Source organism: Dromiciops gliroides, chromosome 5 (genome assembly GCF_019393635.1).
Source record: "Dromiciops gliroides isolate mDroGli1 chromosome 5, mDroGli1.pri, whole genome shotgun sequence".
Taxonomy (NCBI): domain Eukaryota; kingdom Metazoa; phylum Chordata; class Mammalia; order Microbiotheria; family Microbiotheriidae; genus Dromiciops; species Dromiciops gliroides.
In genome coordinates this window covers 18,345,243-18,367,401 of record NC_057865.1, presented here as the reverse complement: position 1 = coordinate 18,367,401, position 22,159 = coordinate 18,345,243, and the positions used below count along the sequence as shown (strand labels likewise).

General features: G+C 52.5%; 1 protein-coding gene across 1 annotated transcript in view; it reads left to right on the top strand.

Moving 5' to 3' along the window:
- The first annotated feature begins 760 nt into the window (after positions 1–760).
- JAZF1 (JAZF zinc finger 1) overlaps positions 761–22,159 on the top strand; it is a 254,723-nt gene continuing 233,324 nt past the window's right edge. The window contains 1 exon segment of the mRNA XM_043964964.1: positions 761–957. Coding sequence (XP_043820899.1) covers positions 843–957 — 115 coding nt within the window. The 5' untranslated portion in view covers positions 761–842.

Sequence of the window (22,159 nt, the reverse complement as noted above, 5' to 3'; positions counted from 1 at the left end):
AAAAAAACTTCATTAAAATCAATTAGTTAGGAGGAATCTCGGGTGAATTTTGCCTTTTTTTAAAAAAAGCTTTCAAGAGTCTGGTGAACACAATTACCTTTCCCGGGTCCCCTGTGCACTCGGTGTGACACCGATCGGCATGCCAACAGGTGACAGGGAAGTGCCCAGGGCCCTCCGCATGGAAGGCTGAATATTAAATAACCGTAAGTGCACGCACACGCGCACACACACATGCACACACAGGCACATGCACACGCGCACACACACATGCAGGCACATGCACACGCGCGCACCCATGCCCGTGCATCTCTAGAGAGGTCCCCGCGCTGGCTGCAGCCTCCGCGGCGGGTCCCGGCGGCCGGAGGCTGCCCAGGTGAGGAGGCTGCCCGCGGGTCCTGGATGGGGCCGGAGGAGGAGGAGGACAGCTGTGGCGGAGCAGCCAGCCCTGGTCCCTCCCTCCCTCCCTCCCTCCTCCCAGCTGCGGCTGCCTCCTCGTTCGGCGCTCCCCCCACCCCACCCCACCCCCACCCCAGGCCCTCCCCTGGCCGCTCCCTCCCGACGCTGCCGCTGCCGCCACTTGCACCGCAGCCTCCTCCCGGTCCTCCCGGTGCGGGCGGGCTCTCGCTGCATCCCCGGCCCCGGCGCCCTCCCGGGCCGGCCCTGCCCTGCCCTGCCCCTCGGCGGGGGGGGCGCTCTCCCCTCCCCCTCCCCGTCCCCTCCCTCCCTCCCTCCCTCCCGTCCGTCCCTCCCTCCTCCCTCCCTCCCTCGCTCCCTCTGCCCGCCCGCTCTCGTCGTCGCCGGCACTCGCGGAGCTGACGCCAGGGGGGCTCTGATGTGACACCATGACCGGCATCGCCGCCGCCTCCTTCTTCTCCAATACCTGCCGCTTCGGGGGCTGCGGGCTGCACTTCCCGAGCCTGGCCGACCTCATCGAGCACATCGAGGACAACCACATCGGTACCGCCGCCGCCGCCCGGGGGGAGGGGAGGGCACGGCGCTGGGGGGGGGGGGGCCGCGTGCGCGGGGGGAGGGGCACGGGATGCCAGGGCCGCCGCCCCGGTCTGGGCGGGGGAGCCCGGGGGCTCTGCGGGGCCGGGGCCGCTTCCGCCCCGCCCCGCCCGGGCCCGGCCCGGCCCGGCCCGAGCTGTCAGGGCTCGGCGGCCGCCGCCGCCGCGGGGAGGGAGGGAGGGAGGGCGGGGCGGGGGCGGCGGCCATTCCGCTTCCTCCTCCTCCTCCTCCTCCTCCTCCTCCTCCCCCACCCCCACCCCCGGGGCCGCCGCCGCCGCCGCTGCGTCCTGTCAGCGCCCGTTGCTAGGCGTGGCTGGGGGGTGGGGGGGAGAGGAGGACGAGGGGGGAGGAAGGACGGGGCGGGCGGGCGCCACGCGTGCCCCGGCCCCCGCACCCGCACGCGTGCATGCACGCCTGTTTGCAGGAGAGCTGGCATGCACGCGTGCACGCACCCGGGACGCAGGCCCGCAGCCGCCCCTGCCCACCCAGGGGACCCTGCCGGGGGCGCGGCCCGTGGCCTGCCCGGGGAGACTAGGCCGGCCGCCCGTGTGGAGCGGGGCGCGTGGGCCCGGCCCGGCCCGCCGCGGACCTAGAGCTGGGGAGCAGCCCTTTAACTAGGAGAGCCCAGCCCTCCTCCCCTCCCCCACCCGCTGCCGCCAAAGTCACGGCCAGACCCCTCCCCCCATCCCGCCGCCAAAGTCAAGGCCACCCCCCCCCCTCACACACACACACGCCGCTAGAGTCATGGCCACCCCCATCCCAGGCTCCCCGCCGCCTCCAAAGTCACGGCCAACTCTCCATCCCCCCTCCCCCATCCACCGCCAAGCCCTAAGTCTCTGCTAACTGGGCATCAGGAAGCAGAGGGCATGCGGGGCCTCCCCCTCCCGTTAGAAGCGGCCAATCACCTGCCGCAGGTGTGACATTGGGAGGTTGCACAGGTGTGTGTGTGTATGTGTGTGTGTGTGTGTGTGTGTGTGTGTGCTCGCGCGCGCGCGCGTGCACGTGGGGGGGAACTGGGACGAGGAGGGCATCCGGGATGCTTTGCACTCCAAAGAGTCAGTGGTTGGGCCCAGGAAGGGCTTTGCAGTCGAGTGCTATCGGGGCCCACCACCTGCAAGGCAGGTGGCCCTGGGAGAAACCTAGGGGCAAAAAGGTACTCCTTATAGTATGCAGGAGGTGCCGCTGCTGCTGATTCAGGCAGAGGTGGCTCAACCTCGGGAGTCTTTGTATCCCCAGGGCCTGACACGTGGTAGGCACTTACTAAGTCCCTGTTGATGGATTTTTTTGTTTCAATGATATGAAGTAGGAACTCACAGAACCGAGGGCGTGCTGCAAAAATGCAGCATGATTTGAGGATTGGTGTGTTCTCCCTGGAGGTTGGGCTCTAAGGTTAAGGCTGCTCGGAGGGGAGTTGGCAGGGCATGCACTAGAGTGTCCCCCCAGATTGATACTGGCTCCGCCATGGACAGCAGTTACAGAGGTGCTCACCTAGGCAGGGGTAAGGTTCTTGTCTCATCCCCAACAGGAGCACCCTGTTTTTCCTCTGACGCTTGCTGGCTGTGTGACCCTTGGCAAGTGTCTTGCCGTCTCAGTGCCCCAGGCAGCCCCTAGACTTGAAGAAGTCCTAGGTTTAACTTTTGCCTCTAACCACAGCTAGGTGTGTGACCTTGGGCAAATCACTCAACCTCTAAATGCCCCTGACTACTTTGGTTTTTTTGTTTGTTTTTTAGTGAGGCAATTGGGGTTAAGTGACTTGCCCAGGGTCTCATAGCTAGTAAGTGTTAAGTGTCTGAGGCCGGATCTGAACTCAGGGACTCCTGACTCCAGGGCCGGTGCTCTATCCACCGTGCCACCTAGCTGCCCCGCCCCTGACTACTTTGTAAAAATTATAAAAGGACCTGCATGAAGCTTTGTGTGTGATGCTGGCAAATCACTTAATCATCTGGGCCCCTGGACCCTGTTTAAAGATTATCAGAGGCCCTGGATTAAAATTCTGCCCATGGCCCATGCTGGCTTTAAGACCCTGGAAATCTTGCTTTTGCTGCTTACCACCTTGTGCAAGGAATTTCATCCATTTGGACCTTGGTGTTGTCATCTATGAAATGAAAGGTGAGTGGGATGATCCCCACAGCCCCGATCTCAATTTGAACCTACCTACCCACGGTTGAGGTTATGACTGTGTTGCTCATCTGGATCAGTAGAGGGAGTTTCCATAATGGGAGTCCCCCACCCTGATGAAATCACTGCTCTGGACTCCCCTCAAAAGTGCATTAATTGTAAAATGTGTTGAAACCTTTGCCAAAAAAAAAAAAAATTAGCTTCATCCGTGAAGCAGATTCTTCCCATTGTCTCCCCCACCCCCAATTTAGGCAAAGTTGCTACAGGATGAGAACTATAGGAATTTGTGACAGAATTTGAAACAACAGCCTCCTGGTACAAACGACATCTAATGACTTTTTAGGCTGAAGCCTGGTTTTGTTACCTCATGATCCTTTCTGAATACACATCTTCTCAGCGAGTATTCCCTGGTATCAGCTTATCGAGAGCAACCAATGCATCAGTTGCAGGTGCCACGTTGCACACCCATAGACCTCCATCTCTCCAGTCAGAGGAGAGAGGTGCAAGAACTTGTCCCCTCCTCAACTTCCAAACTAGGCCTGAAATCAACAACTGATCAGTTTCCATTTATTGTTGTATCCTCACCCTCAGATGTCTCTGTGTCAGATCTGTAGTCTCCCTGTGAGTCTCTGAATTCATCTCATTTGCTGCTCTTCGTGGGGCAGTAATAAATATACACAGACCAGTTTGTTTGGCCATTCTCTTCATCAGTGAAGATCTCTTAGATTTCCATTCTGTGCAAATGTCAACCCGGCCTACAGAAGGGAAGGCCTTGCTCTCTTTGGCTTCCTGAAGGTGATGTTGCCAGCACTGGGTGATCTCTGGGTTAAAGGGTATAGACATCTGAGTTACTAGGTTTTTAAAAATTTTCATTAAATATTTCCCCATTACATGTAAGAAATTTTAACATTCATTTAAACATGTTTTTGAGTTCCAAATTCTCTGCTTCCCTCCCCTCCCCCATCTCTGTAGAAAGCAAGCAATATGATAATCGATTATACATGTGAAGTCATGCAAAACATATTTCCATATCAGCCAAGTTGCAAAAGAAAGCGCACCAAAAAAACCCAAGAGAAAAGGAGTAAAAAAAGTATGCTTCGATCAGCTTGTTACTATTTTTGTGAATTACTCTTCACTATGTGAAAACTGTTCCCATTAGTATCAATTACTTTGCAGATTAGATGAATTCACAACTGTGATCAGTCAATCAACAAACATTTAAGTGCTTCCTAGAGAAAGCTAGCTGATAAGTGGGTAGAGAGAAGGGCCTAGTGTCAGGAAGATTCATCTTCATAGGTTCAAACCTGACCTCAGACACTTATAGCTGTGTGACCCTGGGCAAGTCACTTCACCCTGGTGGCCTCAGTTTCCTCGTCTGTAAAATGAGCTGGAGAAGGAGGAAATAGCAAACCACTTCAGTATCTTTGCCAGGAAAACCCCAAGTGGGTTCATGGAGAGTTGGATGTGACTGAAATGACCGGACAACAAATGTTCCAGGCACCAGGGTTACAAAAACTGGCAAAAACAAGGTCAAGGAGTTGTCGTTTTAATGAGGGAGATAATATGCAAATAACTATGTACACATAAGGTATTCATCTATGGTAAATGGATTCAGAGGGAAAGCCCTAATTTTGGGGGGGGGGGCGGGCGCCTGGGAAAGGCCTCTTGCAGAAAATGGGATTTGACCCAAGTCTTGAAGGAGCTCAGAACAGTCAGGAGGTGGAGGTAAGCCATTTAGAAGGAGATGAGCATTGCAGGCGTGGGGGACCACCAAGGAAAAAGCATGGAGGCTGGAGATTGGGAGTCCTGTGTGAGGAATAGCAAAGCAGGCCTGAGGAGATGTATCATAGACTAAGTGCTCAGAGGGGGACTTGAGCCACACAGATGACTCCCTGTTAGAACCTTAGAAGTAATAGGGAGCCGGGGCAACTAGGTGGCCCAGTGGATAAAGCACCAGCCCTGGATTCAGGAGGATCTGAGTTCAAATCCAGCCTCAGACACTTGACACTTACTAGCTGTGTGACCCTGGGCAAGTCACTTGACCCTCATTGCCCCACGCAAAAAAAAAAAAAAAAAGAAGTAATAGGGAGCCACTGGAGTTTAATGAGTGAGGGAGGCCCTGTGGCCAGACATGTGCCTGCAGTGAAGTGAAAGGTGGAAGGAGTGGGAGAGGCTAGAGTCAGGTAGGACACCCCACCCCCCACTCCCCGGCAGTAATTGCCATAATCGAGGTAAGAGGTGCTGAGGGCAAGGGCCTTGACGGCGTTGGCAGCAGCATCAGGGGAGAGGAGGGGGCGTATCCGAGAGATGTCACAAAACTAGAATCGACAATGAGAATAGATTGAATGTGTGGGATTGTGAGCCTGCAAGTATGGAGAGGACCTCAACAGTGGGAGGGGGTTGGCCATTGACCTGTTGAGTTGGAGCCACCTGCCTGAACAGGTCAGGGGCCCAGAGAAATCAAGAAGCGGGGAGGGCTGAGAAATGACTGTCTCATTTGTTCATCAGTCACTTTGGCAAAGGCAGGTTCAGTCAAATGATGGGGTTGGAAGCCAGATGCAGCATGCATAGAAGTTAGGGAGAGGAGAGGGGAGGGAAGTACAGTGGTTAGATCAGGCAGGGGTTTGTTTTTTAAGGGGTGGGAGACTGGAGTGTGTTTGCAGGTATTGGGGAAGCTTCTAGTAGATGGGAAGAGATTGACAAGGAGAGATAGTAGGGATGAGAGGCCTGGCTGTGTGTGCACACAGGCAGGGCTGGCTTAGATAAGAAGGCCCCTCGCCATCAGAAACCAAATAAAGCAGGTGATGTTGAGTGAGACATCGGAGTGAGGGGATGAGCCCTTGTGCATCACCTCTTTTTTCAGTGAAGGATGAGGGTATGGGGGTGGGTGGGTTTGTATTAACATGCCCATCTTTCCTCAGCTTCCCCAAACTATTTCCATCTTTTGTCATCTCTGCCAAATTCTGTGTATAAGGTGAAACTTCCAGTTATTTTGCTTTGCATTTCTTCTATGATCAGTGATTCGGAGCAGTATTTCATCTAGTCAGTAAGAGTTTACCCTTCTTTTGAGAAATGTTTATATCTTTTGAATGCTTGATATATTAAGTCTTGTGTTTTTATATTATATACACTCCCTAATGTAACTTCTTCCTCCCAGAGTTTATTCTTTTAACAAACAAAGACTAAAAGAGAGGGGGAAACCTGTTCAAGAACACCAGCCAACATATGGAAAAGGTTTGACTTTGTATATAGTATTCCGTAGCCATAGTCCCCCACTCTTGCAAAGAATAGAATTATTTTTAATAGCTTCAAGTAAAAGTATTCAAAAGGATCATTGGATTTCATGCTGTAGCCAGGTTAAAATCCTGCTAAAATTTGAATAATTTGTGAGACTTTGGACCTCAGTTTCTTTCTCAGTAAAATGAGTTGGAGAGAATGTCTGATGAAGTCTTTCCATGCCTTAATGATAGTAGCTAGCTTTCTGTGTGTGTGTGTGCGCGCGCGCATGTGTGCATGCACTCACTCTTTAAGGTTTGCAAAGCATTTTTACAGTATTATTTCATTTTACTTTTACAACCACACTGGGAGGGGGGTGCTTTTATCCCCATTTTAAAGAAACTGAGGCAGATGGAGGTGAAGTGACTTTCCCAGGGTCACACAGCTAGAAAGCATCCGAAGATTAGAATCCAACTCTTCCTGACTCCAGGTCCAGGGTTGTAGCCACTGTACTCCTTAGCTGCCTATGAGTCCGTGACGGGCCAGTTCATGGCTTGCCGGCCCTTCCCCATTCCATTGGCAGTAGAAATGTGACTCTGGGCCTCTGGACTCCTTTTTGGTCTGGAGGATCCGGCAAGGAATTACCTGTAGGGTGAATGTAGCATCCTGCCATCTTGGTATGGTATAGAGGGGGACACCCCTCCCCCACAACCCCATCCCCTTTAAGGAAGAAAAAAGAAAAGAGGGTTGGTGATGCCTTGGCATGTGTTTGTCATCCTGCTTTGTTTGGCACAACACTCACGAAAACAAAGCATATTGTGTTTGTGCAAAGAAACTGAGTCATGGCTTCCTTGAGAGATCCTAGAAGACCAGTGGGAGCCTCAGAGGTCATCTCTCCCTTTCCGAGTGAGGCCAAGACTCACAGCTCCACAGGCTTAGAGAGAGACGGGAGCTTGGAGGCCGTGAAAGCCAACCTTCTCATTTTATAAATGAGGAAACCGAGGCTGGGGCAGGTCGAGTGACTTGCCCCAGGTCACAGAGAAGTGACTGTGACTGAGCTGGGATTCCTAGTCAGGCCCCCTGCTCTCCTCCCTGGTGTCCCGACACCAGATGCCTACTTCAGCGTGATCCTTCGGCAGCTCCTGTCTTCTGTCTCTAGGGAGAGACCCTTGGCCTGAGCTCCTGGGTCTTGCTGGTGCTGATTGGAGGGTAAAGGGAAATTGGGACTAGGGGTAAGCTTAAGGTTCTCTTCCCCTTCTCCTCCTTCTTCACCCACACAAGAAAAGCCCTCTCCCTCGGAGGTGACAGTGTATCGGCGTGGTTGCCTGCTATTTATACTGAGCCGCTGACAAACTCTATTTCTAATTTGGATTTATTCAGATGTGTCAGAGGTAGTTTTCACCACCCAGAGGACTTATTCTATAACCAAGATATTAAAAAAGCAGCTGTTGATGAGTCACAAGAGTAAAAAAGCTTTGTGAAAATTGTCTCTCTTGGCATCCATACCCAAGTCCGTTCTGTCTGGTCAACTTTACAAAATGAACAGTTGGTTCCAGGAGCCCCCTTTGGTTGTTGTCACCCCTAGTGGGGCAGAGTTTGGAGAAGTTCAGATTGTGCCCCCCAGATTTGAGGAGTAGCTCAGTTAGATGTATACTGATGGCCTCGGGTTTGGGGGGACACAGTCAAAGCAGCTGGCGTGCTATCACGGAATGAAGAGGTCATGCCCCCTTTCTTTAGCTGCCCCGCTCCCCTGCTGTGGAGTGAGCCCCCATCACTTTGAAGGCTCTTTTGTGGGCAGAGGGGCCCAAGGACTGGGCCTGGGATGATGAAGAAGCCCCTGATTGGCTGGAGAGTAAAGCTGACCCAGGGAAGCCCCCAAGAGGGCCCTTCTTACTGAACTCCATTTTGCAGACTGATCCAGATCACAGTGAGAGGTGGGAGGGACCCAGGAGGCCCTATCTTGGATGACGAAACAGAGGCCCAGAGAGGGAAACAGAGGCCCAGAGAGGGACGGGAGTGATTTGTCAGTCGCTCAGCTTGCATTTATCTAGTGCCTACTGTGTGCGGTCCCAAAGTTGGTCACTAATAACAGCAATCGCTGGCATTTCTATATATGGCTTCAAGATTTCTAAAATGTTCTCTTTTGATTCTCACAACAGTTCTGGGGTGTAGGTGTTGTTTTTATCCCCAATGTACACATGAGGGAACTGAGTCTGAGAGAGGTTAAGAGACTTGCCCAGGTCTATACCATATCTGAAGCAGGATTTGAACTCAGGTCTTCCTGACTCCAAGGCCAACGCTTCTCTGCCAAGTCACTTGATTCACCATCCAACAAGCATTTATCGAGGGCCTACTACTCTCCAGATTTACTGCCAGGCCTCTGTGGACACAGATACAAAGAACAAGACTATCCCTGCTCCCAAGGACCTTCCTTGTGGGAGAATGCATGTCACCAGCTAATAACTGGCAGAGGCCAGAATTCGAACTCTGGTCCTTTCACCCCAAAGCTCCTTGAGACGCACAATTTTCCCATTCTTTGTCTTTGTCTACCCTCAGGTCCTCAGACAGCTCCTGGCACGTAGTAGGTATATTATCAATAGTTCTGCTCTTTGAAAAGCTGCCCCATTGGATGGGCTCAGCTTTCCTCTCATAGGAGTCAGAGACCTGGGTTCAAGTCCTGCCCTTTACTACCTGATCCTTGGCCTTGACTAAACTGTGTGCCCTGCCCTGGGCCTCAACTGCCTCCTCTGTCAGGTGGGGGGGGGGCAGGGTGACATGCCTCACAGTCCTTTGCGGCTCTCAGGCTCTCTAGGGGAGGCTCTCAGAGCCCATAGGTGGCTTTTGTTCTTGTTTGTCCCACCTTCTGGAAGAGGATGGTGACATCAGGGTCATGTCATGACTGGCACTGAAGTGAGGGAAGGCTGTGTGAGGTCACCAGGCTCACACTTTCCTCCAGAGCCATCTGGGTCCAGGACCACTGGAGATGGCCCCGGGTGTTTAAGGCAATTGGAGTTAAGTGACTTGCCCAGGCAGGGCCACACAGCTAGCCAATGTCTGAGGTGAGATTTGAACTCAGGTCCTCCTGACTCCAGGGCTGGGGCTCTATCCACTGCACCACCTCACTGCCCCTTGGCTGCTTTTAAGGCTTCTGAGATGGTCACAAAGTCCTCCTTACAGTTACACTTTGGACTCGGGGCATTCAGCCTGTCAGTGGGCCGCGCGCATCGTCCTGGCGTGTTCTACTTAGAAACAGGGATCAGAGGATCTGGGATTCAGGAACATTGGTGGCAGGTTGGGAGCAGGATGGAGCAGCAGTCAGAGCCTAGGGTCCTAGAAATAGAGGCTTTGACCACCGTCTCACTGCAGCTCCCTCTTCTTGCATTCTGAGCATGCGACCATTCACCTTTCCTTCTCAGAAGGGCCGGGGCAGGCCTGAACTGTTCCGTCTTCCTTGGTGCAGAGGTAGAGAATGCCGGGCTCAGAAACAGGAAGGCCTGGGTTCGAATCCCACTTCTGATGCTCAGTACCTCTGTGACTGAGGAAGGCGCTTAGCTTCCCCAGCTGTAAGATGAGACTGTTGGACTGGAACTCGTCCTTCATTAATGTTATAATTCATATTATTACGTGCTATCTTATAATGCTGCATAATATAACGAGTGTTACATTATATTGTATAATATTGTACGACGTAATTAACATTATGTTAGATCACCTCGCTCCGTAGCATAATTAATCACACAATAACAGTAGCTGCGTTTACGGAGTCCTTTACTGTCACCCCCATTCTGCAGATGTGGGATCTGAGGCTGAGAGAGATGAAGTGACTTGCTCACACAGCTAGTTAGTATCTTAGGTAGGATTTGAACCCCGGTCTTCCAGAGTCCAGGCATAGCCCTCTGTATTTCCTGCATTTAGACACAGTCTTCTGAGAAGAGATCTGTGATACCACAAAGGCTGACCCCTGCCTAGTTGGCCTCTAGGTGCCTGGGGCTGAGCCCCATTTTCCTCCGTACCCCAGTCTTCTCATCTGTGAAATGGGGATAACCATCCAGGGAGGTGTTTGTGAGTCCCCGCCTCACCTCCGCCCCCCAGTGTAGGTGATTAATCGGTGCTTGCTGCCTTGAGGTGTGTGAAAGCCTCTCCCCAGCTGGAGCCAAGACTGAGGGGGGCTTAGTCTATGGCTCTGCTCATCCTTCTGGGCCTGAAGGAGGTGACAGGTTCAGTTTTGCTTCCTCCTGCAATGGACATTTCTAGGGGGTGAGAATAAAAGCGGGGGAAGGTTTGCCACCCTCACAGGCCTCTGAGTCCCCTCCCTCCTATGGCCTGAGGGGGGTCCCGGCTGGAATAGGAGGGGTGCCCAGCCCCCCAGGGGTGTGCCTCCCACCTCATCCCAGGGGGTCCAGAATATCGGGACTTTTCCCACTGGCCCCTGATTGGAGTCTTTGCCTCCCTAAAACCTTCTCTTAGTATCGTTAATGCCAGGAGCCCTGAAGGAGAGGCCTCCCTTGGTGGGTGCCTGAAGGTCTGACATCTGTCACTTAGTTCAGTTTGTCCACCCTGGGACCCTCTGGTTTGGAACTAGAAGGAACTTGGAGGTCACAGGCCCAGAGACTGTAAGTCACTTGTCCAAGGAGGTACCAGCAGGAAGCGGTGAAGGGTGCGCCTGAGCAGGGAGGACCTGTGTTGGAATCCTGCCTGGCTGTGTGGCCCTGGGCTGCTGACCTAGCCTTCCTGAGCCTTCCTTTTCTCACCTGTGAAATGGGAATAATAATAGCACCAAAGAGAGCAGACACAGAACTGTTTAATATGGTGGGGGGTCTGGCAGCCACACCAGCCTCCCTCACTCCAAGGCCTCTGCTCTTTAAAAAAAATAGATCTTTTTGAAAAATTCTGAACTGATGCACTAAATGAAATGGGCGTGTGCATATGCATAGTGTGAAAGAAAGGATTGTGCATGAACCTGCATCCATGAACTCTCTTATCTATAGCCTGGTGTGTGTGTGTGCTTATGTGTATGTGTATATATGTATACGTACTTATTTATTGTTCAATATAATAAATTGAACATGCAAAGCTGGCCTGCTTTTTTGGTGATTTGTTTTTCTGGCCTTGCTTTTATTTTCCTTTATGTGTCAGAAATAATTCAATGACCTTCCTCCTCCCTCCCTCCCTTCCCTCCCTCCCTCCATCCCTCTCTACTTCCTTCTTTCCCTCCCTCCCTCCCTTCCTCTGCCCCTTCCCCTTCCCCATTCCCTTCCCCTCCTTCCTTTCTTGACTATCCTATGCCTAGCCCTCTCTCCCTTGCCCATGCCTACATCACCACTCCCCCCCAAAAAAGAAAAAGAAACCCTCTTAACAAATAGAAGTGGTCAGGAAGAGCCATATCCATGTTGGCCACGCCTGGTAGTGTGTGTCTTGCTCTTTGTCTCGCTCCATGTCGAGAAGGGCATCGCTCCTCATCCCTGGCCCTTGGCGATCAGGGTCAGTCATGGGCTTTCGAGCTCCCAGTCTCTACGCTGTTGCTTTTCTAGAATGTTGTTGTCCTGGTTCTGCTCACTTCCAGGATTTTCAGAAATGTTCCCTTTTGCCATTTCTTCTGGCCAGATGACATTCCTTCCCCTTTGGATCCCATGATTTGTTCCGTCATCCCCTACACGATGGGTACATCCTCCCCTTACCCCCCACCCCTGCCCCGGTGAGTGCTTTCCTAAAGGTTTCTTTGTCAGGTAGACTGAGTGGGGGCTGATTTCAAGGCACACCCCACCAGCTGCTTCAGGAGCGCTGGCCTGGGGCACCATGCCCTCACCCTGGGTGCCAGCCAGGCCTTGATATGTGACCTTGGCCTCCCTGGCTGGATTCCTCATCTCTCCAGGCCGGAGAACCGGCCAGCAGCAGGGACTCTGGTCGGGCTCTCTAATTAAAGAGGATAAAATGCCCCCAAATTAGGAAGAAAATGAAGGTCATGCAATCATCAGCTTCACATTTGTTTAGTCTTAGGATTGTAAAGTCCATTAAAATCCCTTTCCTTAGTTTGGCTATTCTATTGTGTGTGTGTGTGTGTGTGTGTGTGTGTGTGTGTTTCTGTGTCTCTCTGTCTTTAAAGTTCCTAAAATTTATTTTGTTAAATATTTCTTAATCACATTAAATTTTTTTCACATTAATTTTTTTTAAAAACTTTTGGGGCGGGGCAATGAGGGTTAAGTGACTTGCCCTGGGTCACACAGCTAGTAAGTGTCAAGTGTCTGAGGCCAGATTTGAACTCAGGTCCTCCTGACTCCAGGGCTGGTGCTTTATCCACTGTACCACCTAGCTGCCCCTCACAATAATTTTTAAAACTTTGAGTTCCACATTGGCTGGGCCATTCTCCACACCCATTTTTGCTTTAGCATTGTATTTCTGGTGCCTTGCACATCATATGCTTATTGACTGGCTGGTTGGTTGCCCCAAAGGATTGTGGTCATACAAATGGTCAGCTGAAGGTGTGCCCCAGAATGAGGACTTCCCGCCCCAAAGGGTGGGTGGGAGAACCGAGCCTTGAGATACAATTAGTAAAATCCCACCCAGAGAGTTAGCATCCGAGTAGATTCAGCATCTGCCTTCCTCAAGGGCTGTGTTGGAACCAAGTAAAGCCTGTTATAAGGGGTTCTTCCCTGCAACAGGACAGCTAAAGGGGACCTTGGAGCTCATTAAAGTGCACCCCCTTATCCAGAGAAAGGCGGGGAAGCACAATGAGACAAGCAGCAAGCCCAAGGTCACAGGACTGAGATTTGAACTCAGGTCCTCTCACTACCACGTACCTCCCAGAGGTGCACAAGCTGGTCCTCAGGGCAAGCGCATCCTCAGCCCCGTCCTGAAAACCTTTGCCAGCTTAGTAGCTCCTGCTAGCACTTGGGCTCTGCTCCCTGGTACGGGTCATGGCCCAGACCCCATTGCTGAATGAATGAACCATCAAGCAATTATTAAACACCTAATATTTATTAAGCATTGGGCTAGAAGTAAAGACCTAAAATATTGACTGAATTGATTTTGGTGAAGCAATGATGATAGGGGACATGTGTCTCCACCTTTGTAATTTTCAGCTGCTGGAACTTTTCCCAGAACGCACCTCATTGTGGTGCCCTCTTTGGGTATGTAACAGAAATGTATACTGCAAAATTCCATCCCACTGCCACTGAGGGCTGAGCATCTGGGTCAGTGAAGTGATTTTGTACAAAGCGCTTTGTCGGTGCCTGACACATAGCAGGTGCTACAAAAATCCTCATTCCCTCCCTCCCTCCATCCCTTCCCTTCTCCTCCCTGTCTGACCAAGGTCTCATCTTTTTCTTTTTTTTTTTTTTTAACAAATGTTTGACCGTCTGATCCTTTGCCAGCTGTGGACAATGCTGATGGGCAGCTGGCTGCAGAAACTGGGATTCTCCATTAGGGTGGAAAGGAGGAAGCTCTGAAAGCCAATTTCAGCAGGATCACATAGATTTGAAAGGGTCCTGGTCCAGCCTGGATCCCTCCCGCCCCCACCCTTTGTATTGATGAAGAGATTAGATTCAGAATCAGGACCTGGGTTCAAATTCCTACCCTATTAGTCACTACCTGTGTGAGCTTGGGCAACTTGTTTAACCTCTCTGGGCCATAGCTTCCTCCTCTTTAAAATGAGGGGTTGGACTGGATGGCCCCCCTGCCCGATCCGTGACCTTCTGGCCTGCTGTCCTGGGCCAGACGTCCTGGGGCTCTGTCTGTCACAATCTTCCCTCGCCTGCCCAGCTCTCTGCTGTGTGTGCACGGGCTGCTCTGGGCCTCTTCCTGCGCCCCCCAGTGGCCAATCTGTCCTCTAGCTGAGAGAGCCACAGGGCCTGGTGTGAGCCTTCCCAAAGGGATCTGGTTTTAATGGGCAGTCCTGGTGATCTTTCTGCCCTAAGGGTCCAAAGGAATCCATCTCTGCTGGTGGAATCTCCACAGCCCATGGGAGGAGACCCTTAAATGACCTAGGGAGGGGCTGGCTCCCCACAGTATCTGTGCAGCCAACTCCCCATCCATCTTTTTCTCTCTTTTATTTTTGCAGGGCAATGAGGGTTAAGTGACTTGCCCAGGGTCACACAGCTAGTAAGTGCCAAGTGTCTGTGGCTGGATTTGAACTTAGGTCCTCCTGAATCCAGGACATGTGCTTTATCCACTGCACCACCTAGCTGCCCCCCCCATCCATCTTTATCTGCGTAGCCTGCCTGCCTATCTCTGTCCATTTCCCTACCTACCTATATCAGTCTAGCTCCTTCTATATCCACCTGTTATCTATCGGCTTACTTACCCATCTGCCTCCCTCCCTCTCCCTCCCCCTACTCTCCCCCCTCTTCCCCCCTCTCTCTTTCTCTCCCCACTTCCTCCCTCTTTCTCTCTCTTTGTCCAAGCTATCCGTATACACCAAGTTCACAGTCAATATTGAGAAAAAATTCAGTGAAACTAATATTCAGAGGTAGAAAATGCCTGATGTTTTGACTGAATGGGTAAGGTCCCACTGGCTGCTGATGGGGACCTGCTCGCTCTTTAAAGAACTTGGTTTGTCTAGGGAGCGTGGGGCAGGTGTGCGAGGGGTAATGAGTGATGGATTGAAGGGAAGAAGATTGCACTTGACTTTTCTGCAAGCATTTATTAAACACCTACTATGCGCCAAGCACTATGCGAGGCCCTGGGCATACAAGGAATGAGAGAATCCTGACTTGCAGTGAGCCAAACGCTGGGACGAGCTCGTAGGCGGGTGTGCCAGTGTGTGCTGAGGCCGAGGTGATGAGGGTGATGGCAGTGATGGGTCCGTGCAGCCTCTGACCTCCCACGGGAGGCTTGGCCCTGGCAGCTCTGAGATGAGCCGGCTGGATGGTGCCCTCACCCTGCCTCCGCCCTCACCAGCTTGGCCACACTGGTGAAACCACGCCAAGTATTTCAGACTCAGGAACCCCAGAATCCCAGAAGGGATGTCGGGGCCATATCACCACCATCACCATCGTCACAGGGCAGTGTTAATGTGCCAGCGGAAGTGCCCCTTCCTCCCTCCCCTGGCACTGGCATCCCCCCCCCCACTCTGTCCCCAGACCTGCCTGGCTCAGACTACTTTGCTCCATCTGCCTGTGAAGGCCAGTAATGACGCCTCCTGGGGTTGTTATGAGGCCGCGTCTGCAAATCGCATTGCAGACCGTCAGGTGCCCCAGAAGTGTGAGCGGCTCTCATCCGCCACCGGGCATTGGGCACAGCTGCCCCTGGGGCCTCTTTCCTCCCTCAGGGTCTCATCAGCCCCCTTGGAGTCGGGGACCCCCCCCATCTGCCTCCCCACGCCTGGAATGCTCTTCCTTTCCTCATCCTCCCATCTCTCGGAGCCCCTGCTTTCCTCCAAGCCTCAGCTCCGAGCCACCCTCTGGGCCTTTGCTGATTTGTGCGGCTGATGCTCGGCCCCTCCCAGGACCACGGCCTTCATTCCATCCCGGCTCCGTAGATGCCCAGTATCGAGCCTTGCAAACTGAGTCAGCTGTGATCATTTAGTCTGCCTTGTGGCTTCAGCAGGGATTAGAGGCTTGTGCTGAGTCATAGGGCCAGTCTGTGTGGGAGACAGAATTTGAACCCAGACCCTCTATCCACAGAGCCACACCCAGCTTTCCAAAAAACCTGGAGGTTTGTTCTCATTTTTAAAAGCAAATTTTCATGGTTAATTTAAAGAATTAAGTGCATTTAGGTTATATTTGAGTTTGAGGGATAAAAACAATACCCATCGTGATTTTTTACTCAATGTTTGTCCCTGTCCTTGAGGAACTGTCGGTCTAATGGATGGGACGATGCACAAATGGGGATACACTGGTGATAAGCTCCAGGGAGAGGGACCAGTGTTAAGAGGCATCGGGCTGGCTTCTGGAGACTTGAAGGAAGCCGGGGGCCAGGGGCGAGGAGGGAGACCGCCTGGGCATGGGGGTGACCAGCCAGGGAGAGCTTGTTGCTGACTTCTGTCTGGGGCCTGGCCTGGGTGGCACCCCCAGAGAGAGAACATGCTTTCTGTCTGGAAGAGTTAATTAGTGCTTATCACAGGGGCCTTTTGTCAGCAGACTATACCCAGCCTTTGAAGGCTCTGTGTGAGAAGCGGGGGCCCCCACATCCAGTGAGAGCTCCCCTGTCCCTGGGCCAGCGGCACTGCCCCACCCCAGTGTCGGCAGCCTCCTCTTGGTGATGCCGGTCCAGCCAGCCTCCCCAGAGGATGCTCGGGTGCTCGAGCCTCACTGAGGTCTATTATAATCTTTTCCAAGGGCCTGGCGTGGAAAGCAGGACCTCACCCGAATGTTGCTGGATTAACTCCCTCCAGGTCCTTATCTTGGTGACTTGAGATTTTCCCATGGTCCCTTGGGCTCCCTCCAGCCTCTTTAGACAATTAAGTCGTCTGGTGGGGGTGGGGGGGCCTCAGAAATGTGGCTCTCTGTAGGGAATTCCTAGTGTGGAAACTCCCTCCCCTGTCGAGGACTTGCGGCTCCTAATGTAATTTTCCGTCTTTAGAGAGTTGCCTGGTGCGCCAGAAATTAATGAGTGATTTGCCTTGGCCACAGAGCTGGTAGGTGTCAGAGGCAGGGCTCGAACCCCAGGCTGACTCTCTCTTTCATCTTAGATAATGGGCTGGTTTTCTTGTTCATGGGGCTCAGAGAGGGACCATCCTGGGACAAATCTTGATCCTGTTATTGCTTACCTAGCTCAGTGTCCAGTGGGCTCTCCCCCAGGTGCATAGGGTGACTTCAGAGCCAGTAGCTAGCTGAATGAAAGCCTGAGGCAGTAAGCCTGCTGAAGCAGGGAGGGGAGAGTGCACTGCAGCTTGTAGCCAGCGGGAGAGACTCCTGCCCACTGATTCTGGTCTCCTCCACGAGCTCTATTTCCATCATATACTTGGGTTGATATGGAATTCATCACCAGCCTCACCCATTGAGAGAGGCAGCGTTGTCTAATGGTTAGAGCTGGCCATGGAGGCCAGAGGACCTGGGCCCAAGGCCCGAGGCCCACCTGTAGCCATCCTGACTGGGTGCCACAAATATAGGCCAATAATAAGGGATGGCCAGGTGTCCCCCAGGGCTTCTCTCTGAGTCCCACAGAAAAAGGGGACTGGCCCTTCAGCTCAGGGAGGGAGCCAGCCTCGGGTTCAGATCCCTGAAGCTGTCAGGAGCCCTGGCACCCTTCAAGACAGTGGAGCCCACCCTGGCGGGAGGGGTCTGTCGCCCTTGGCAGGGAGGCCACCAGTCCAGCCCTCATTCGTTGTTCTGTGAGTCTCCCTGCCCTGGAGCATCTGGGTATGCAGGAGGAACATGCTGGGGTGCCTTTGTTCATCATGCCCTGTTTTCCTTGAGGGTAATTGGCCTGAGGGCAGGGGCTGTGGGCACTGGGCCTCTTGTAAGTGATTCTGTCTCCCGGACACTGGCTGAATGGATGACCTAAGGACACCAGCCCGTGAGCTGGGCTGGCCGATGGACTCCCTTGGGGGACCTCGACAATGGAAGTTGCCCCTCTGTTGGACCAACCTTAGGGACCTGGCATGCTGGGCATGGGGAGGGTGTCAGGCCATGAGTGATGAAGGTGCTTTAAACTGGGGTCTCCCTGTAACCTGTCCCAGAAGTAGAAAGCTGAGTGTGTGAGAGAGTGTGTGTGAATGTGAGTGGGTATATGAGTATGTGTGAGAGGCTGTGGGTGTAAATGGGTATGTGTGAATGTGAGTGTATGTGAGTGGGTGTGTGAGTAGGTGTGCGTGGGTGTATGAGTATGTATGAGAGGCTGTGGGTGTAAATGGGTGTGTGTGAATGGGAGTGTATGGGAGTGGGTGTGTGAGTGGGTGTGAGTGGGTGTATGAGTATGTGTGAGAGGCTGTGGGTGTAAATGGGTATGTGTGAATGTGAGTGTATGGGAGTGGGTGTGTGAGTGGGTGTGCGTGGGTGTATGAGTATGTATGAGAGGCTGTGGGTGTAAATGGGTGTGTGTGAATGTGAGTGTATGTGAGTGGGTGTGTGAGTGGGTGTATGAGTATGTGTGAGAGGCTGTGGGTGTAAATGGGTATGTGTGAATGTGAGTGTATGGGAGTGGGTGTGTGAGTGGGTGTGAGTGGGTGTATGAGTATGTATGAGAGGCTGTGGGTGTAAATGGGTGTGTGTGAATGGGAGTGTATGGGAGTGGGTGTGTGAGTGGGTGTGAGTGGGTGTGAGTGGGTGTATGAGTATGTGTGAGAGGCTGTGGGTGTAAATGGGTGTGTGTGAATGTGAGTGTATGGGAGTGGGTGTGTGAGTGGGTGTGCGTGGGTGTGTGAGTATGTGTGAGAGGCTGTGGGTGTAAATGGGTGTGTGTGAATGGGAGTGTATGGGAGTGGGTGTGTGAGTGGGTGTGCGTGGGTGTGCATGACTGGGAGTGTGCGTGTCCTGGGGCTGGTCCCCAGTGTTTGCTGTCAGAGATGTGCCGAGGCCTCTCCGGGCTCCCTGGGCTCCGTGCCCTCTTCCATCTTTGCCGGACCTGAGCTGTTCAGTCCTGGACCAGCTGCTCTCATCCTCAGCCCTTCAGGGGTTCTCTGGCAGCCCCCCACGTCATCAGAGCAGCGTCAGCACAGCTGGTGGGTGGCGCTTCTGGGTCCCCACTCCCGGTGAGAAGGAAGAAGCCTCACCCCCTTCAGTTCCTCCAGGGCTCATCAGTCTGGAGCTGGATGAGACCTCAGAGGCCTCTAGCCCCCCCCCCAATGGTGCTCGTGAGGACACTGGGGCTCAGGAAGGCGAAGGGGTTGCCCAGTGTCTGAGGCAGGATCTGAACCCAGATCAGCCAGACCCAAGTGCCGTGGTCCGACCACCAGGCAATGCTGTTTCTTGTCTCTGAGGCACCAGGTGTCTGTCAAGTCGTGGGGGCCACTTGTCTGGGGTGAAGTGGGATTGGCCTCCCACCTTCTGGACTTTACTGGCAGAACAGTGTTACCAGGGCCTGTGAGGGCAGTGCCCAGGGCCTCCCTCTCTTGGGCAAGTGCCAGCCTGCCTGTGGCTTTATGACTGAGCCCTGGACAGCTGGTGGAGGCCCCCAGGGTACTGGGGGTCACTGTCTGGGGAAAAATTTGAACCCAGTTCCAGGACTGTATCCCCAGCACCCCATATCCTTCCCTTCAGGGCAGTACGGCATAGAGTGCAGGTACTCTATGGTAATCAAGAGGACCTGGGTTCAAATCCAGCCTGAAACCCTCACCAGCTGTGTGACCCTGGGCAAGTCACTTCACCTCAGTGTGCCTCATCTGTAAAATGGGGATAATAACAGCACCAACCTCCCAGGGCTGTTGTGAGGATTTGTAAAACATTCTGCAGTCCTTAAAATGCTGTGTGCTGGCCACCATCACCACCATCACCACCATCTCCTGGCTGCATGAGCTTAGGCTTCAACTCTGAGTTCTCTTTAGACGACTTAGAGGCTGCAGGGAATGAGTGTGCTGTGCTACATTGGTAGAGGGAGTTTCCTTGCCAGGAGTTCCCTAGGCCCATGTCTAATCTAATCTAATCTTACCCTAACAGACAGCCCTGTATGGTTACTGCTGTCATTGCCCCGCTTTTACAGATGAGAAAACTGAGGCTCAGAAAGTCTGAGGTGGGGTTTGCGCCCGGGTGTAGGACCCCTAGGTGCAAAGTAGAGAAAGGAGCATTGTGTCCCCAGAAGGCTCTTCCATTGGCTTTCCTGGTGATGGAGTGAGTTCCCCGTCCTAGGCAGTGTTTGAGACGACTGTAAAGTTAACTGTAGTAGAGATCCTTTCATGGCACCAGATGACCTCTGGGTAGGGCCTCCTCCCGTTGTCCGATTTTATGAGTAGTTGGATTAGGGGAAGCTGAGTATCTGACCATAAGCCCTTGGGCTTCCCTCAGGACTGGTTGGAGCATCCTTCTCTCTGGGAGGCCTCCCCCCAGAGCTGCTTTCTCCAGGGCTACCTTGTGTCCAGCGGTGATGTATTTTTAATACACTTTATCTGCGGCTCTCGCCTTCTCCAACACGGCGTAGGTCTCTGCGTCTGTGCTTGTCAAATTAAATTGTGGAACCGAGGGTAATAAATCATCCGCCAAATGGGAGGGGGGGCTGCTGGATGTCTGGGTTCCTTCTGGGAAACTTCAGCCCCGTTTTGTGCTGCCCCATTTTTACTTTGAAGTCCTTGATTGCATTTCCCCCCAAGCTTTTGGTTTTCTTTTGGCAGAAGTCTTTTGGAGCCAACAGAGGATTGTGATGAGCTGTTGAAACGTTCCCTGCACAGATTCTTGGGGTTTCCAAATGTGCCAGACTCAATTTAGTATCATTTAGACAGAGTCCAGCTTTTGAGGAGTTAGGTCATGCGATCGGAGCAATGACTTTCATATCTGATAAAGAAGCACAATTCTCTCCTTTCTCTTCTGTGAAGGGTTGTTGTTTGGGGTTTTAACTTTTTAATTGTGTGTAAGGAGTGATGGGATTTTGTCCAAGCAGAAGACAAACCTCAATAGCTTCTTGTGTCAAAACTCCTACCTAGTGGTAAAAATAAGGTTTGCTTTTACGTGGGACCCAAGGGGTTAATTATTACATTAAAACTTTATTTTCATAGCACAGTACCGTGTGTGCAGTTTCATCCTGAATCTTTCAAGAAGATTCATGGCATTAAGAAAGAAAGGAAGAAAGGAAAGAAGAAAGAAAGAAACTAACTCAAGGGGACAATTGTAGTGTTGAAGAAAAAGTCATGTTTTTCATCTTTAATTGCTTGTGCATGTCTTTAAAGAGACAGCACAGTATGGCACAGAGAGTGTTAGATTTAGATTCAGAAGGCCTGGGTTTGGCATGTAGGCTCTAGCAGTGATCATAATAACATCAATAACAACAATAATAGCAACAGCTTTTGTTGTCCAGTCATTTTCAGTTGTGGCTGAGTCTTTGTGACTTCATTTGGGGTTTTTTTTGGAACAGAGACTGGAGTTGGTTTGCCATTTCCTTCTCCACCTCATATGACAGATGAGGGAACTGAGGCAGAGTGAAGTGACTTTCCCAGGGTCACACAGCTAGTAAGTATCTGAAGCTGAGTTTGAACTCAGGTCTTCCTGACTCCAGGCCACTCTATCCACTTTGCCATCTTATTACCCTAAGAATAACAGCTCACACATTAGAAATATTATCTCACTTGATTCTTACAACAGCCTTGTAAGGTAGGTGCCATTATCATCCCCATTTCACACATGAGTAAACAGACCAAGAGTGGTTACATGATTTGCTCAGGGACACACAGCCAGTGTGACTCGAGCAGGATTTGAACTCGAGTCTTCCTGACTCCGGGTTGGGGCCTCTTTCCACGGAGCCCCCCAGCTTGACTTGTTGTGGGGTCCTTGGTAAATAACTTCACTGCCTGGCCCCAGTCTCTTCTTCTTTAAGAGGTGATACTTACCTCTGCTCCCTGGGTTTTACAGGGATGTTGTAGGCGAGGGGCTTTGTAATCGTTTAGGCTAAATGAATGATCCTTACCAGCGAATGCCCTGGTGGACGGACCTCGTGCTCTTCAGGAGCCCTAAAGCGCCCCAGGGAAATCAGCCCCCGCGGCTCCTCCAGCGCCCACCCCCACCCAGAGTTTGTAAGACCGCAAAGTCCCACCGGCCCGGCGCCTCTGGGTAACGCTGTGCAGCCGATGCCTCGTACAGTGACGACATCCCGCACCCCCCCCCCCTCCAGTCCTGTCCTGACCTGCAGGCCCCCTGCCCTCAAAGAACTTACCTTGGGGGGGGGGGAATGGGGGAGGGAGACTGAGGAAGATGAGGGGGCGGGGCAGAGATGTGGAAGGGCCAAAATGAGCCGTGGC